The sequence below is a fragment of the Saccopteryx leptura genome, chromosome 4 (genome assembly GCF_036850995.1).
Source record: "Saccopteryx leptura isolate mSacLep1 chromosome 4, mSacLep1_pri_phased_curated, whole genome shotgun sequence".
Lineage (NCBI taxonomy): Eukaryota > Metazoa > Chordata > Mammalia > Chiroptera > Emballonuridae > Saccopteryx > Saccopteryx leptura.
This window is the reverse complement of record NC_089506.1, coordinates 50,367,656-50,384,044: the sequence shown is the minus strand read 5'-3', so window position 1 is coordinate 50,384,044 and position 16,389 is coordinate 50,367,656. Positions and strand designations below refer to the sequence as shown.

The 16,389-nt window shown below is 50.9% G+C and overlaps 1 protein-coding gene across 6 annotated transcripts in view; it reads left to right on the top strand.

Moving 5' to 3' along the window:
* Window positions 1–16,389, top strand: part of FARP1 (FERM, ARH/RhoGEF and pleckstrin domain protein 1) — a 353,515-nt gene that overhangs the window by 331,077 nt on the left and 6,049 nt on the right. For all 6 annotated transcript variants that reach the window (XM_066380657.1, XM_066380653.1, XM_066380659.1 and 3 more), the window contains 7 exons: window positions 7,310–7,378; window positions 7,616–7,705; window positions 8,398–8,480; window positions 8,558–8,670; window positions 9,206–9,372; window positions 15,544–15,651; window positions 16,049–16,200. In XM_066380657.1, coding sequence (XP_066236754.1) covers window positions 7,310–7,378; window positions 7,616–7,705; window positions 8,398–8,480; window positions 8,558–8,670; window positions 9,206–9,372; window positions 15,544–15,651; window positions 16,049–16,200 — 782 coding nt within the window. The remainder of the gene's footprint in view (window positions 1–7,309; window positions 7,379–7,615; window positions 7,706–8,397; window positions 8,481–8,557; window positions 8,671–9,205; window positions 9,373–15,543; window positions 15,652–16,048; window positions 16,201–16,389) is intronic.

Genomic DNA, 16,389 nt, shown 5'->3' with positions numbered 1-16,389 from the left:
GTGACATTTAAGTGACTTAAATTTGAACATTTTGAATAGAGATGCTCCAAGTGAAGCTATCCTCCCTCTGAAGTGGCTTCCTTCAACTGGGGGGATAATTGGGGAAAAAACCTTGAATATTATAGTGTCATTCGAAAATTCTGTGTTAGAAGGAGATAAAAGCCTTTGACCTCCTTTTTCTCCTTATTAGCTGATACGTTCATTTACTTTTCTTCCCTATCGTATTCTGAGACAATTTGAGATAGCTTATTTGTTAAAATTTAGGTAAATGAAAATGGAGGATAAAATTATTTTTGATTGGGTCAAATAGTGATATAAAGACAAAGGAAGCCTGACCAGGCAGTGGTGCAGTGGATAGAGCATCTGACTGGGATGCAAAGGACCCAGGTTCGAAACCCCAAGGTCACTGGCTTGAGCACAGGCTCACCAGCTTGAGTGTGGGGTCGCTGGCTTGAGTGTGGGATCATAGACATGACCCCACAGTTGCTGGCTTGAACCCAAAGGTCACTGGCTTGAGCTAGGGGTCACTTGCTCTGCTGTAGCCCTCCAGTCAAGGCACATATGAGAAAGCAATCAATGAACAACTAAGGAGCCACAGCGAAGAATTGATGCTTATCTCTCTCCCTTCCTGTCTGTCTCTCTCTCTGTCACCAAAAAAAAAAAAAAAAAGAGGAAAATTTATTGCCTAAAAGCATGCTATAAATTACCATGTAAGTATGAAAACTATTTTTTTTCTTCTTTTCCAAGGTAGAGGAGGGGATAAACAGACTCCTGCATGTGCCCCAACCAGAATCCACCCAGCAACCCCCATCTGGGACCAATGCTCTGCCCACCTGGAGCCATGTTTTAGCACCTGCGGTGGAGACTCCATGCAGCCATCCTCAGTGCCTAGGGCTCATGCGCTGGGACCAATCAAGCATGGCTGTGGGAGGCAAAGAAAGAGAGGATGGGGAGGTGGGGATGGAGAAGCAGATGGGCGCTTCTCTTGCGTGCCCTGACCGGGAATCAAACCTGGGACATCCCTATGCTGGGCCCCCGCTCTACCACTGAGCCAACCGGCAAGGGCCAAAAACTATTTTTTTTTTTTGTATTTTTCTGAAGCTGGAAACAGGGAGGCAGTCAGACAGACTCCCGCATGCGCCCGACCAGGATCCACCCGGCACGCCCACCAGGGGGCGACGCTCTGTCGCAACCAGAGCCACTCTAGCGCCTGGGGCAGAGGCCTAGGAGCCATCCCCAGCGCCCGGGCCATCTTTTGCTCCAATGGAGCTTCGGCTGCTGCGGGAGGGGAAGAGAGACAGAGAGGAAGGAGAGGGGGAGGGGTGGAGAAGCTGATGGGCGCCTCTCCTGTGTGCCCTGGCCAGGAATCGAACCTGGGACTTCCGCACGCCAGGATGACGCTCTACCACTGAGCCAACCGGCCAGGGCTCAAAAACTATTTTTAAAAGATGCAATTTCTTGTACACAGTGTAATTTTTTTTTTTTTTTTTCATTTTTCTGAAGCTGGAAACGGGGAGAGACAGTCAGACAGACTCCCGCATGCGCCCGACCGGGATCCACCCGGCACGCCCACCAGGGGCTACGCTCTGCCCACCAGGGGGCGATAATCTGCCCATCCTGGGCGTCGCCATGTTGCGACCAGAGCCACTCTAGCGCCTGAGGCAGAGGCCACAGAGCCATCCCCAGCGCCCGGGCCATCCTTGCTCCAATGGAGCCTTGGCTGCGGGAGGGGAAGAGAGAGACAGAGAGGAAAGCGCGGCGGAGGGGTGGAGAAGCAAATGGGCGCTTCTCCTGTGTGCCCTGGCCAGGAATCGAACCTGGGACTTCCGCACGCCAGGATGACGCTCTACCACTGAGCCAACCGGCCAGGGCCCAAAAACTATTTTTAAAAGATGCAATTTCTTGTACACAGTGTAATTTTAATTAGGAATTAAAAAACCGTGTTAGCCAGAACGTGACTCTGGGTTAGATGCAGTTTCACTTGACTATTCCCCTCAGGAGCTGCCTGTAGCTCGTCCATAGTGAAGCAGGGCCCTGTGGCATCAACCTGCTTCTTCCAGGCCAGCGGGGAGTTTCAAAGGTACAACACAGCCTGCCTTTTCTCACTTCTCTTCCTAAGAATCAAAACTAATAGTCAGCTGACGCATCTCATCAGCTCTCTCTGTGGGATCTTTCTCCTATAGCTCCCTGATTTTGAACTATCCATTACCCCAGGTTCAGAAGGGAATTTTAGTCTCTGATCTGCTGTATACCTGCCTTAACCTTCACACAAGTTTCCATTTTGCCGGGAGCTCTCAGTCTCATCTGACAGGTTGCCCTGGAAACTAAACCTGTGTAGTTTAGGAAAGATGCAGGAATATCTCTATGCATTCGGTATATTTCTTAGGAAGCCTAATTGCAGAAATGACCAAAAACCAGTTGTGAAAGGTTGTCAGGAGAGTTATGGGGTAAGTGCTGGGTGGAAATTAAAGCTGGGATTTGCTTCAGCTCTGCTGGTGAGAAAATTCCACCAGGCCTCAGCACACAATAACCACCTTTACCCATCTATGCAGAACTCAATAAAGCCCTGTGGACTCAATGTAATTTTCTCTTAACTTTGGGCGTTAAATTTAACATCTTATGCTGTTTGGCGGCAGACAGACCATTTGTAAAGCAATTATTTTGAGGAAAGGTTCCCATGGCGCTATGAAAAGAGCATTTGGCTTGAAGTTGGTGGCCCTGGGTTCAAATTTGAGCTCCGCCAGAGCTGGGATGTTTCACCAGCTGGAACATTCCTGCTCTTGAAGGTGTAACGTGGGATCATACCTTTCCTTCCTAGGGCACGAGGATTGAATGAGACTTAATGTGTAAAACTAATACAATGAATAGGAATTCTTTTCCCCTCCCCCCACCTCCATTTCTTTGAAGGGACTAAGGATATACTCTCTCTGTTTTTGATTACATAACATAGCATCGATCAAATAAGGGCTTCATCACTCATAACTGACCAGGTGATTTGGGGCGAGTTTCAAATCATTTTGCTTTTCAGTTTCCTCATCTGATAATGGTGATGACAATATTGAATTCACAGGCTCACCTATGGAGCTAATATATGCAAGCAGCAAATAGGAGGCACCTACCACACGCTAAATTAAAGGTCACTGTTATTTGTAAAGGTCAGAACAGGGATGCTGGTTACTAACCGCAGACCTGCCTTATTTGCATCTTCTCTCACTCATCATCTGGCTTCACAGCCATTCACTGTTTTGTTGTTTGTTTGTTTGTTTGTTTTAAATGAAAGGAGGGGAGATAGAGAGACAGACTCCTGCATGCACCCTGATCCGGATCCACTTTACAACCCCAGTATGGGGTAGATGTTTGAATCAACTGAGCTATCCTCCGCACCCACAGCAGAAGCTCGGCCGGACCAGTCAAGCTACTGACTGCGAGAGGGGAAGAGAGACAGGAAAGGGAGAGGAAGAGAAGCGGATGGCTGCTTCTCATGTGCCCTGACTGGGGATAGAACCCAGGATGTCCACGTGCAGGGTTGACGCTCGTGCAGGGTTGACGCTCTATCCACTAAGCCAGCCGGCCAGGGCCATCATTCACTGTTTCAAATCCACCTTGAGTGACAGGAGAAAGAGGACTCAGGCCCTCAGAGGGGTGAGTTCTAAGATGGAGCATTCCACACACCAAGGCCAATTGATTATCATTAATTAATTTTAAATTATCAAATAACCTCAGTGGGTGGAACTGTGGCTCTGAAAGATTTGTCTACAGGTGGAATTTGAAAACTGAAATTTAAAGGTAAGCAGATAATTTTAGGAACGCCCCCTAAACTGCCTGCAGTCTAATCCCTGACATGGCTTTGAGGCATCATCCGGCTCCACCAGCCCTCCAGCCAGACCGGGGTGGTATCGTGTTCTGGAAGGCTGGATTTTTCCCTGAGGCAAAAGGGCCCCAGCCCACTTTGGCCTGAGCCAGGGTCCCTACAGGTGTTTCTTGGTGTGCCTGAGAGAGGTTTTCTGGCCTGGCCTTCCACATTATAGGACCATGTTCTTTTTCATTGAACAAAACAGAACAGAAGCAGGGGTGGGGAGGCAGGGGGGGTTATTTGGTTAAAACTCAGAGGCCTGGGCCCTGGCCGGTTGGCTCAGCGGTAGAGCATCGGCCTGGCGTGTGGGAGACCCAGCTTCGATTCCCGGCCAGGGCACACAGGAGAAGCGCCCATTTGCTTCTCCACCCCCCCCCTTCCTCTCTGTCTCTCTCTTCCCCTCCCGCAGCCAAGGCTCCATTGGAGCAAAGATGGCCCGGGCGCTGGGGATGGCTCCTTGGCCTCTGCCCCAGGCGCTAGAGTGGCTCTGGTCACGGCAGAGCGACGCCCCAGAGGGGCAGAGCATCGCCCCTGGTGGGCATGCCGGGTGGATCCCGGTCGGGCGCATGCGGGAGTCTGACTGTCTCTCCCCGTTTCCAGCTTCAGAAAAATACAAAAACAAACAAACAAACAAACAAAAAAACTCAGAGGCCTGGACATCTTTGGATGGATTTCCCTCCAGATGGAAGCAGCTTGAGCTTAAGGCTATTAGAGGCCTTTTCCTCTTTTTCTGTTTCAAAGTTTAAAAAAAACAAAACAAAACTCATAAGCAAGAGACATTTTCCCTCTCCAGCCCAGACACTGACATCTGAGTCCATGGCCCTTCTGCCCTCTGCCCCTGGTGCCTCTGGAATGCAGGCAAGACCACGCTCCCTTTGCTTTTTGCAGTGAGTGTCTCCAGCTACCCTGTCTTCTTCCCGCTCAGGTTGTAGCTGAGATCCCCAAGATTTGATAGCAAATGCATGTGTTCCAGTGGCGACAAATGTGTGAGGTAGAAACAGGAGTAATAGCGGCATGTTAGGGTCACCACTCATTCTTGCTCTCTGGTACCCTTCAGTGAAGAAAGCGGTCCCCTAGACGCTATTTCCTCATACCATATTGTTTATGCCAACATCCATCTTACGGCCCTGCAAGAGTATATATTACTTTGCTGATTTCCAAACTATATCAGTGAAAATACTATCACATATTTCATAAAGTATCAAAGGGTTGTTAAGCCACACAGATGTGTATAGAATCAAATGAGTTAGCTAAGTTTCTATTCTTCACTCAGATGCTGATGGGAGCACAGAAGGACCTTGTGGCAGGTGTTCTAGGAATCTGTTGTAACAAACTTCCCCAGTAATTAGTGGCTGAAAACAGCCTTTTAGTATGTGTCATGGTTTTGGGCGTTAGGGACTGGGCAGGGCTCAGCAGGTGATTCTTCTGCTCTGTGTGGCATTGACAGAGGTTCCAGGTGGTCTGGTCTGGAAGGTCCAAGGCTGCCAGGGGTCCCCTGGCAGGGGTGGCTGGAGGCTGGGCTCAGCTGGGACTACAGAGAGCCCAGGAGGGGTCTCACTAGCCTGGATTCAGGTTGGTCTTGCTGATTACATACATCTCCGTGTTTTCAAAGCAGTTGTTCCCGAGAACATAGCAGAGGCTACGTGTAGTATTACGACCTAGCCTCAGAGGTCACATGCCATTATTTCCATATGCTATCGGTCAAATCAGTCACCAGCTCACCCATTTCCAAGAGAAGAGGACAGAGACTGCACTTGTTACGGATGTCAAAGACTTTATAACTGTTTTTTTTTTTGTTTTTTTGTGTGTGTTTTTTTACAGAGACAGAGAGTGAGTCAGAGAGAGGGATAGACAGGGACAGACAGACAGGAACGAAGAGAGATGAGAAGCATCAGTCATTAGTTTTTCATTGCACGCTGCAACACCTTAGTTGTTCATTGATTGCTTTCTCATATGTGCCCTGACCGCGGGCCTTCAGCAGACCGAGCAACCCCCTGCTGGAGCCAGCGACCTTGGGTTCAAGCTGGCGACCCCGGGGTCTCGAACCTGGGTCCTCCGCATCCCAGTCCAACGCTCCATCCACTGCGCCACCGCCTGGTCAGGCTTTATAACTGTTTTAAAAGCAGAACTGTGGAAAACAGTATAGAGGTTCCTAAGTAAGATAACCATAGAATTCCTGTATGACCCAGCAGTTCCACTCCTGGGTATATTCCCAGAAGACTTGAGAACAGATGTTCAAACAAAAGCTTGAACATGATTGTTCACGGCAACACTATTCACAGTAGCCAAAGGAGGAACAACCAAAATGTCCCATCACAGGTGAATGGGTAAACGAAATGTGGTCTATCTGTACAATGAAATGTTCAACCACAGAAAGGAGTGAAGCTCTGACCCACGCTACAATATGGATGAAACTTGAAAACATGCTCAGTGAATGAAGCCAGACATAAAAGACCACATATAAAGGATTCAATTTATATGAAATACCCAGATGAGGCAAATCCAGAGAGTTATTTAAAAAAAAAAAAAAAGAGATTGGTGGTTGCCAGGTGCTGAGGAAAGGGGAAATGGGGAGTGACTTCTTTATGGCACAGGGTTTCTGCTGGGTGATGAGAAGTTCTGAATCTAGACAGTAGCAATGGATGCATACTGTGAATGCACGGAAGGTCATGAGTGGTCAATCTAGTGGGTATTTTATCATGGTTTTTTAATAATGATAGTTTTGTGGTTTAAGTGGCCCCAAATGCTTTATACTCTCAAGAGTTTACTGTCTGAAAGGATGAGTTCCTTAGATACATTGCTTCTTGCTGTTATCTTAGAATAGTTACTAGTTTTTGAGAACCAGTTTTATTTTATTTTTTTTTAATTACTGGTTGATATTTAGAGAGACGGAGAGAGGAAAAAATACCAAATTTGTTGCTGTACCCATTCTTGCATGCACTGGTTGATTCTTGTATGTGCCCTGCCCAGGGATCAAACCCATAACCTTGGCATAGCTAGACAGTGCTCTAACCAAATGAGCTACCTGGCCAGGCCCAAGAACCAGAGTTTTAAGTCATGGGGAAGATGCCTGTAGTCACAGAACTCACCTATGGATTATCTGTCCTCCGGTCCCTTGCTGCCATTGTCTCTGGCCAGGTCCTTTCCCCTCCCTCGTAGTGGGAAGCCTGCAGGCCGGGGTTAAGAGCATAATTATGGGCCTGAGTGTGCACCAGCAGGCACACCATTGGATCTGTGCATGCTGGTTTCCTCTGTTAGTGGAGCCCATAGTAGTCCCTGCCTCACAGGTTCCCGAGTAGAAGAGCTTAGAGAAGGTGTAGCACAGCATTCAGTAAATAGATACTCTATCACTATGATACTTAGCCTGAAAGGGACTGTGGTGGGGGGAAGCCAGATTCTCCATGTTGACCCATGTTTGCAGGCTCCCGGCCAACTGTTGGGGTGTTTTCTTTGCAGGAATTCATTCGCCTGGGAAGCCTCAGCAAGCTCTCTGGGAAGGGGCTTCAGCAGCGCATGTTCTTCCTGGTAAGTAGTGAGAGCTGTTCGTCCTCACTATGATCTGTGATCCGAAGGGTCACAGGGCTGGGCCTCTGCTGCCCACGTGGGGGGCACCTAGGAGCCAGAGGGAGCCGTCAGAGCTGCTCAGACTGCCGTTGTGGAGATCAGTGAATGGTCACGCAAGATTTTGAAAACAACTGTCTTCACCTTTTGGTTTCAAATGAAGCCAGTGCATCTCAGCCACCCTTGTTCTTGTTCTTCTAGTTCAATGACGTCTTGCTGTACACAAGCAGGGGTCTAACGATCTCAAATCAGTTTAAAGTCCATGGGCAGCTCCCACTCTACGGCATGACTGTGAGTATGCAGCGTGGGCATGAGATTGGGGCCTCTCCCCCTGGGCAGCCTCAGTTTGCAGGCCAGGCTAACGGGAGCGAGAGACCGTGACATGAGGAAGGAAAAGGGGAGCCCTGGCAAGGCAGTGAGAACGTCACAGGCGTCACGGGAAGCCCGGGCCTTGTCAGGGCTCCCCGAGAGGGCTCTGGGGCCCGGCGCCTCTTGAGTGGGGGATACATGGTTACCTTGCTTCTAGAATCAAGTGAAAAGGAAAGATGCTGTGGCCATGTGGGGTGGCTTAGCCTCTCCCTGCCCTGTGCCTGGCCCCAGGGCCCTGAAAGACAGTCCTCGCTGTCCACATGAAGTCACAGAACCCACACAAGGTCCAGGGAGCCCTGTCCTTCCCCAGGAAGTGCCAGTGGGCAGGTCTCCTATGCTGTGACCTTGGGAGGCACATGCAGACAGGCCAGTCAGCCCGGGATGCTTTCCCTGGCTTTTCCCCACGTTCTCCTCAGTGGTTAGATAAAGGGGAGCTTATGGGTTCTGCCAAAAAAAACTCAGTGCCTTCTGATCTTTCTTTTCCCTCTCTCATTATGAATTTTTGGACTCGGTTCTCCCATCCTCCCAGCTGTAGCCACTTTAGTGAACGTGTGAAAAGGCATTAAGGGTCTTGCTCGGGTCTTGGCAGTAACCTGTGCACACTCGTCCCACAGATCGAGGAGAGCGAAGACGAGTGGGGCGTGCCCCACTGCCTCACCCTGCGGGGCCAGCGGCAGTCCATCGTCGTGGCCGCCAGGTAACTCGGGGGCCTCTTTACCTGGTTACCCTGCTCACCTGCGTGGTCTGGGAACCTGACGCCCATCTCTTCCTCAGTTCCCGGTCTGAGATGGAGAAGTGGGTGGAGGACATCCAGATGGCCATAGATTTGGCAGAAAAAAGCAGCGGCCCCACTCCCGAGTTCCTCGCCAGCAGCCCTCCTGACAACAGTAAGTGTGGGGAGCGCTCCAGGTGCTGCCCGCGGGCCCAGGACTGGCTGTGCGGGGCGGGCAGCGCTGGCCTGCAGAGTGAGCATCCTAGTGCATCGCAGTCACCTTGCCCGCTAGGCTGCGAAGCGTGGGCTACATTTGTATTTAAAGCTAAAAAACGAGGCAATTCCACTTCCTAAAAATATTAGAAAACCCCCTTAAAACTGATGGAGCAAGGATATCACCTTTTCTAGGCCAGCATTGCCGCTTGTCACACAGAACATCAGTGTTGAGGGAGAGAAACAAGGCCGTTCTGGACACTATGTCCAGTGCCCAGGTGTGGTAGGGGTTCCCTGGCAGAGGGACTGTTCGGTCCCTGCAAACAGAGGGCTGCTGGTGTCATTTCCTGCGCTGGCTGCATGGGGGTCCTCAGGGCCACATCGCTTTGAGTGCCCCCGACCGTCTAGGCCCGTTCAGTTCCTGGGAGGGGTCAGGAAAGGGCCTCTTCTTCTGGTGAGCACAGATCAAAAGCGCTGCCTTTCGCCACACCCCGCAGAGTCCCCCGACGAGGCCGCCGTGGCCGACCAGGAGTCGGAGGACGACCTCAGTGCCTCACGCACCTCACTGGAGCGCCAGGCCCCGCACCGCGGCAACACCATGGTGCACGTGTGCTGGCACCGCAACACCAGCGTCTCCATGGTGGACTTCAGCGTGGCCGTGGAGGTACCAGCCGTGGGCCCGGCGGGTGGGGGCGGGCGGGGGGCGCGGACAGGTCTTGGCCTTTTTTTTTTTTTTTTTCTCTCTTTTTTTTTTTTTGTATTTCTCTGAAGCTGGAAATGGGGAGAGACAGTCAGACAGACTCCCGCATGCGCCCAACCGGGATCCACCCGGCATGCCCACCAGGGGCGAAGCTCTGCCCACCAGGGGGCGATGCTCTGCCCCCCCAGGGCATCGCTCTGCCGCGACCAGAGCCACTCCAGTGCCTGGGGCAGAGGCCAAGGAGCCATCCCCAGCGCCCGGGCCATCTTTGCTCCAATGGAGCCTTGGCTGCGGGAGGGGAAGAGAGAGACAGAGAGGAAGGAGGGGGGGTGGAGAAGCAAATGGGCGCCTCTCCCATGTGCCCTGGCCGGGAATTGAACCCGGGTCCCCCGCATGCCAGGCCGACGCTCCACCGCTGAGCCAACCGGCCAGGGCCGGTCTTGGTCTTTTGAGCATCCGCGCTCACCCTCTCAGGGGTGCGAGCGGCACTGACCTCCTGGGAGTGCGAACATGTCTCTTGGCCTCATCCCCCCAGCCCGAGTTCCCTGGGCCATCTCCAGTTTCCGCTCATGGAGTTAGCCTTGGGGCAGAGACTGTCGTCTGTTTGGTGAGCCATGTGTCCGTGCCACAGAGGCCTAGAGACAGGTCCTCAGCACAGGTGGGAGGACAGCTCCCAGCACTGGGGTGGCCACCTCCTGGAGCAGCCCCACCACACACACTGAGACCTGGTGCAGGGAGAGCCAGGGCCGTGTGTAGTTCATGGAGAACCACGGGGCGCTTCTCTGGGGGGGCTCTGGGAGCTGTCCTGAGAGTTGGCTTTGGTTGGGGGGCGGTCTCCCCGGAATGTGACTGAGACTCTTGTGGAGCGCTCCAAACCCCATTCCCCAAGCAGCCTCCAGTCCAGGTCCTTCCATCCCTGACCTTTCAGAAAACATCCCATCCAGAAAGCTCCAGGACCGCTAAATTCTCGTCTTATCCCATTGGCAGATCTTGACCTGAGCTATTATAAGACCATTTATCCTGTTTCATGTGAACACTCATGTTCCACCATATAATCACCCTGCTTGATTCTGGGCTGCTGCCCCTGGCCCCACTGCTGGGGGTGCTCTGTAGTAGACACATGTGATTATCTCTCTAAAACTGAAAAAGGTATCAATTCCTAAGACGCCTGGCCCCAAAAATGTCAACTAAGAGACTGTGGCAAGAACAGCAGTGTGTTCCCTTTGTATTGGGAACATGTCGGGCATCTCTTGATGGATAGTCTCTAGGGATTCTCTGAGATTGTTTTCTCTAAGTGACCTCACGGTTCCATGGAGCTGCTTATTTCAAGGTGGCCTATTATAGTGTTTCTAAACCCTGTATCTGCTAAAAACACTCTCAGGGGACACGTCTGAGGCACAGGGCCAGGGTGTGAGGCTCCCCCGGCTGTGCCTGGCCTCGGGTGGGCTGCAGTGACCGTCCCCTCTCCTCTGTGCCCACAGGGACAGCCTTTTCCCTCCTACCAAGCTCGCTGGACTCAGCAGTCTCCTTCCCTTTACCGTGGGTCTGTTTGCAAAGCGTGCCAGCCTTGATTTCTTCCAGAGGGACAGGGCTCTTTCCAGCATGGAGGGGAGAGGGAAGAACCAGTGCCGCCTAAGGGTAATGAGATTGTCCGTCCAGTCTAGTCCACTGAAGCTGGTGGAAGTGCAACACCGGGAGAGAGAGTTTTACACTGACCTCTGTGGGGTGTATATGGTTAGGACTGTTGAGGTGTGGGTGTTTAGTAGGCTTGAAACCATTTTTTTTTTAAAGCAAGAGAGAGACAAACAGACAGGAAGGGATACAAATGGAAAGCATCAACTTAGGTTGTGGCACCTTAGTTGTTGTCCATTGATTGCTTTCTCTTGTGTGCCTTGACCGGGGGGCTCCAGCCAAGCCAGTGACCCCTTGCTCAAGCCAGCAACCTAGAGGTTTTAAACCTGGGTCCTCAGTGTCCCAGGCCAACACTCTATCTACTGCACCACCGCCTGGTCAGGCAAAACCTTCCTTTAATCTCCAGAGGCATGTAGGTCATTCAAGAATACAGCTAACTCCCAAGTCAGGTGGGTCCTGGGTGGCCCAGAGGTACCTCCTCAAGGCCAGCTCTCCAGGCAGCAGGCCTGCATAGCCGTAGTCCTTCATCTACACGGTCAGCTGAGTCTCCAACAAGCTGGCCCACAGGCCAGATCCTGCCCATCCCTGATTGTTTACAGCCCATGAACCAAGAGCGGGATTTTACATTTCTGATTGGGTACTATCAACACAAACAGCTTTGAATTTGCCTCTTGGCCTGAAACCTGAAATATTTACTATATGGCCCTTGGAAGAAACGTTTGCCAAGAACTGCAGAGCAGGACAGCAAGCCCCTAGGTGTGGCAAAAATGCAGGTTGAATACTCCTGCAGTTGACTCGTCTGTCTCTCTGCAGTGTCCCTTCCTTGCCAGCTGCCCCTTCCCCAGGTGCATGCCTTCACCTGGCAGCCCATGGGGGCTCCTGCGGGTGCCAGGCGCACGCACGCCTGACCAAGGGAAGGGCACAGCCTCTTGCACTTTCTCGTCGTCCTCGCTGGTTTCTCTCCAATCCTGAGTCCCGTGGGACTCACCAAGGTAGAAAAGAGTAATGGGGATGTTTGGGAACTGCACAAAGATGAGCTACAATTTTGTGATCAAGCCATTGGGCACTAAGGTTTCACAGGAGACATGAGGAGTCTGATGCCGGGAGGGCCAGTGTGAAGCCGTGCCTTTGGAGGGACCTGAGGCGAAACGATCCCAGTTGATTTTTTTAAGACTGGAGTTAGGAAGTGGCGGTGATCTGGGAGAGGTGGGTTCTATTTACAGTCTGGGTACGAGTGAGGATCGGGACGGGACAGCACTGAGGGGAGAATCCGCGGTGGGAGACAGCTGTCTGGCTGCCACAGAAATCTATCCTCTGACAGCTGTTGGAGGCCCGAAGGGGGCGGGTCCGTTCCGCACCTCCCTTGGCTCCTGGCAACGGTGTTCTTAGGCTTGTAAACGCATCACTCTAATCTCAGCCTCCATCTCACTTGACAGCATCCCTGTGTTAAAATGGCCTCCTCTTGTAAGGACAAGTCATTGGGATTAGGGTCCACCCTACTCCAGTTAACTTGATTTTATCTGCAAAGACCTGATTTCCAAATAAGGTCACCTCCACAGGTATCAAGACTTTGTTTGGACTTGAACATGTATTTTGGGGGACACACTACAGGACTGAGCAATTTGGGAGCTAAGAAGAGGGAGAGGGACAAAGAGGCCCCCTCAGGCAGGGAGTCGGGAGGAGGCTGCTGTGAAAGGTAACAAGGAGGTGGGGCAAGGAGGCTGCCCTCTCATACAAGCAGGTGGAGACTGGGCCTGCTGGAGACAGACCGAAGGGCCATCCTCAGAGACAAATGGGCTCAGCCTCTTGCGGGCAGAGCTTAGGGGGCTGGGTGAGCTGAGCAGGAGGCTGAGTAAGTGTATTGGAGGAAGTTTCAGTGGCATTGCCAACTCCGGAGCCTGCAGCGAGGGCAATGGGAAGGAAGGGCCGATGAATGATTACTAAGAAGCATGTAGGCCAGTGGTTCTCAAAGTGTGCGCCCTAGAAGGTTTCCAGGTGCGCCCTATGGTATTCCAAATATGTGCCTGTTGGGGACCAAAAAACCAACAGGGTGTTTGGAGTTTAGATTTTTGGGGGACAGAGGTGTGGGGAATTGGCTGTAAGCTGACAGTCTGCCCAACCCCCCACCTCACTTGCCTGATTAGGTTGCAAAAGGCTGTTAAGCTGTGGTGCTGAATTGTTTACACTACCCCCCATGTAACCCGGAAAGACTGGAGGCAAGTTTCTTCTATCCTTTGTTTGGTGTAAAGTTAAGATGATATGTATGGTGGGGGTTTTCTGCACTCAACACAATTAAGAGTAAAAAGAGAGGAATTCTTCAATGTATTGACAAGGAAATGAGAGTTTGCCTTTCAAATATATGCCCAAACATTGAAGAAATCGCTAGAACACATCAGGCTCATGTTTCTCATAAACACAAGAATGAAAAAACACATCCGCACCGGGACCTGCCGAATTTACTAAATCTCACTAAGAATATATCTATATATATATAAAAAAAGATAACTTTTCTGTTGCTTTATTTTTTAACACCTTTTTTACGAATTCTAAAAAGCATAACTCAAAAAATGTAACATAACAATGTTTTTTAATGTCAGAATAAATTTAATTTTGTCATTTATTTTAATTACCATAAAAGCATGCTTGGACTTTATATTTTTTCTTTAATATTTGACTTAATTATTATAACATATTTCTCAGAAATTTGTATATAGTGCACCTACAAATATTTGTAGGATTTTAAATGCGCCCCGACTTCAGAAAGTTTGAGAACCACTGCCATTAGGATGGCAAAGCCAGGGAAATTTACTGTGTTTATATCCTCGCATGTTCCAGAAAGGACTTAAGGTAGCTGGCAGAAGTTAGAGGGTTCTCATGAACCTGGCTCTTGTTCCACAGACAACTGCATCTTAAAAGATCTTTTGGACTATATCTGGAGGAATTTATTTGCTTTAGTATGAACACATTAAAAGGAACGAAAACATGCTATTTCCCTTGCCTCCAGTGTGACTTGCATGTAATCGTGTGTGAGGCTGTAGAAGCATCACATCCCCCACTCTGGCTGGGCCCTTACCTGCTTAGAACTCGGAGCTCCCCTTCTCCTTGGCCTTTCTGCCTGTGGGTGTGGCAGCCCGATGTGGCAACAGATGGTGGTCTCCTGGTGTAGGGATAGGACACCCCTCCACCTGTGGTATCCTCCTCGGTTCAGCTCCGGTCAGCGGGGACGGGCTCTACGTCCTATGGTCTGTCTCCCTCCCATTAGACTGTGAGCACTTGAGGGCAAACACACTTTCCATCTCAACTCCTGCCTTACTTAAATGGGTACTAAATACAAGTTATTGGAAAAGCCCCAAAGGGATAGAATAAAGTAGACTCGGTATATTTTTATATATTTTTTAAATTGTTGTAAATGTGGCCATTTAACCATTTTTAAGTGAACAGTGCAGTAGCAGTAGTTACAGTCACAAAGCTGTATGACCCTCACCATCTGTTTTCCTCACCTGAATCTCCCTGGTAATGAACTGCCAGCCAGCTTGTCAGGGAGGTCGACGGCCTTCTCAGTGTCATCCTCACAACAGTGACCTTAAGGGGCTTTGGAGTCAGCGAGAATGTGCCTCCTCTGCTCTTGGCAGCCTGTCTTGGCTGCTGGAAGTTCAAAGTAATGCTCTGTGCCAGGGACCCCACAGGAGCTAGCAGGATGCCCCTGGAATGCTTGTTTCTGCCAGTGTTCTCTCTTCCCTTAGCTGCTGGGGAGAGGTCACTTCTCTCCAAGTCCAGTGTCCTGCCTGGGCCACTAGATGGCAGCCAGGAGCTGCTGGCATGGGACTCGGATGGTTTATTTAGTGTTGAGGGGTGTTGGCTCCTTACCTATGGATGCTGTAACAAGGCACCACCCACTGGGTGGCTTAAACACATTTGTTTCACCATTCTGGAGGGCTCAAGTCCGGAAATCAAGATGCCAGGGGGCCAAGCTCCCTCTAAAACCTGTAGGGGAGGGTCCTTCCTTGCCTCTCCCTACTTCTGTGGTTTGCTACCCGTCCTCGGTGTTGTAGATGCAACACCTGGTCTGTCTGCCGTCACATGGCATTCACTGTTCCCTGAGTGTCTGCCTTTCCTAAGGACGTCAGTCATAGTGGATTAAGGGCCTACCTACCTTGTTCCATTATGACTGCCTCTTAGCTAATTATACCTATAATAACCATATTTCCATAAGGCACCATTCTGAGGTCCTGGGGGTTAGCACATCTTTTGGGGAGCATGGGAACATAATTCACCCCATTTTAATAGGTGACAAGAAAAATGAATCAACTTAGGCTTAGTTCACTTCCTTCAGACAGCTGCAGGAGGCCTTGTCTTGGAACCACAGCCCCCACCTGTGAGCCTGTTAAGTGACAGCTTCACTGGACAGTGAAGACTGCCTTGTCCTTTCCACAGGACCAGGTTGCCCCGAGGGGAAGGGCGGGGGCGGGATCTGTGCTCCTTACAGGCCTACTTGTCTTTCAGAACCAGTTGTCTGGAAACCTGCTGAGGAAATTCAAAAACAGCAATGGGTGGCAGAAGCTGTGGGTCGTGTTCACAAACTTCTGCCTCTTCTTCTACAAGTCACACCAGGTACGTACCTCACACAGGATAGGTGTCCCTGTCACCCTTGGGATGAGCCATTTAGTGTACAGGCTGGGGATAGCCTCACAGACCCCCTACACAGCACCCTCCTCTCTCACAGGGCAGGTGGCCTTCCTTGGAGGGGAGAAAGCCATAGCCATGAGACCCTGACCCTTAACTGTTAAGTGAAAGGTGACATCTATTTGCTAACGGGCCATCTGTCTGCTGGTTGGATAAGGGAGCAGGGACACCTTAATTGATGGCTCACATCCTGCCTAGGATGCACTAGCTGGACCCTGGAGCCCTGGCCAAGACGAGCTGCCTTGGCTTCCAGAGGTGAGAGGCCACAGCCAGGCTCCACACCTGAGGCCACCGCTCCAAGACACCTTCTGTTGCCTCTTTGCAGGACAATCACCCCCTTGCCAGCCTGCCCTTGCTGGGTTACTCCCTCACCATTCCCTCAGAGTCTGAGGACATCCACAAGGACTACGTGTTCAAGCTGCATTTCAAGTCCCACGTGTACTACTTCAGGGCGGAAAGTGAATACACCTTTGAGAGGTGAGTGTTCCCCTCTGCACAGCACACCAGTGGGAAAAAAACACTCATCTAAATAATGGGATTCACCCCAAGTAACCACGTGGATAAGGCTCTCCCTTCCAGTCCTGGCAATTGCTTAGAATAAATCTGGGGCCACTCTGCCCGAGTCCACCTCTGTTCTCAGAGAAGCCAGTGGAAACCATGACCCCC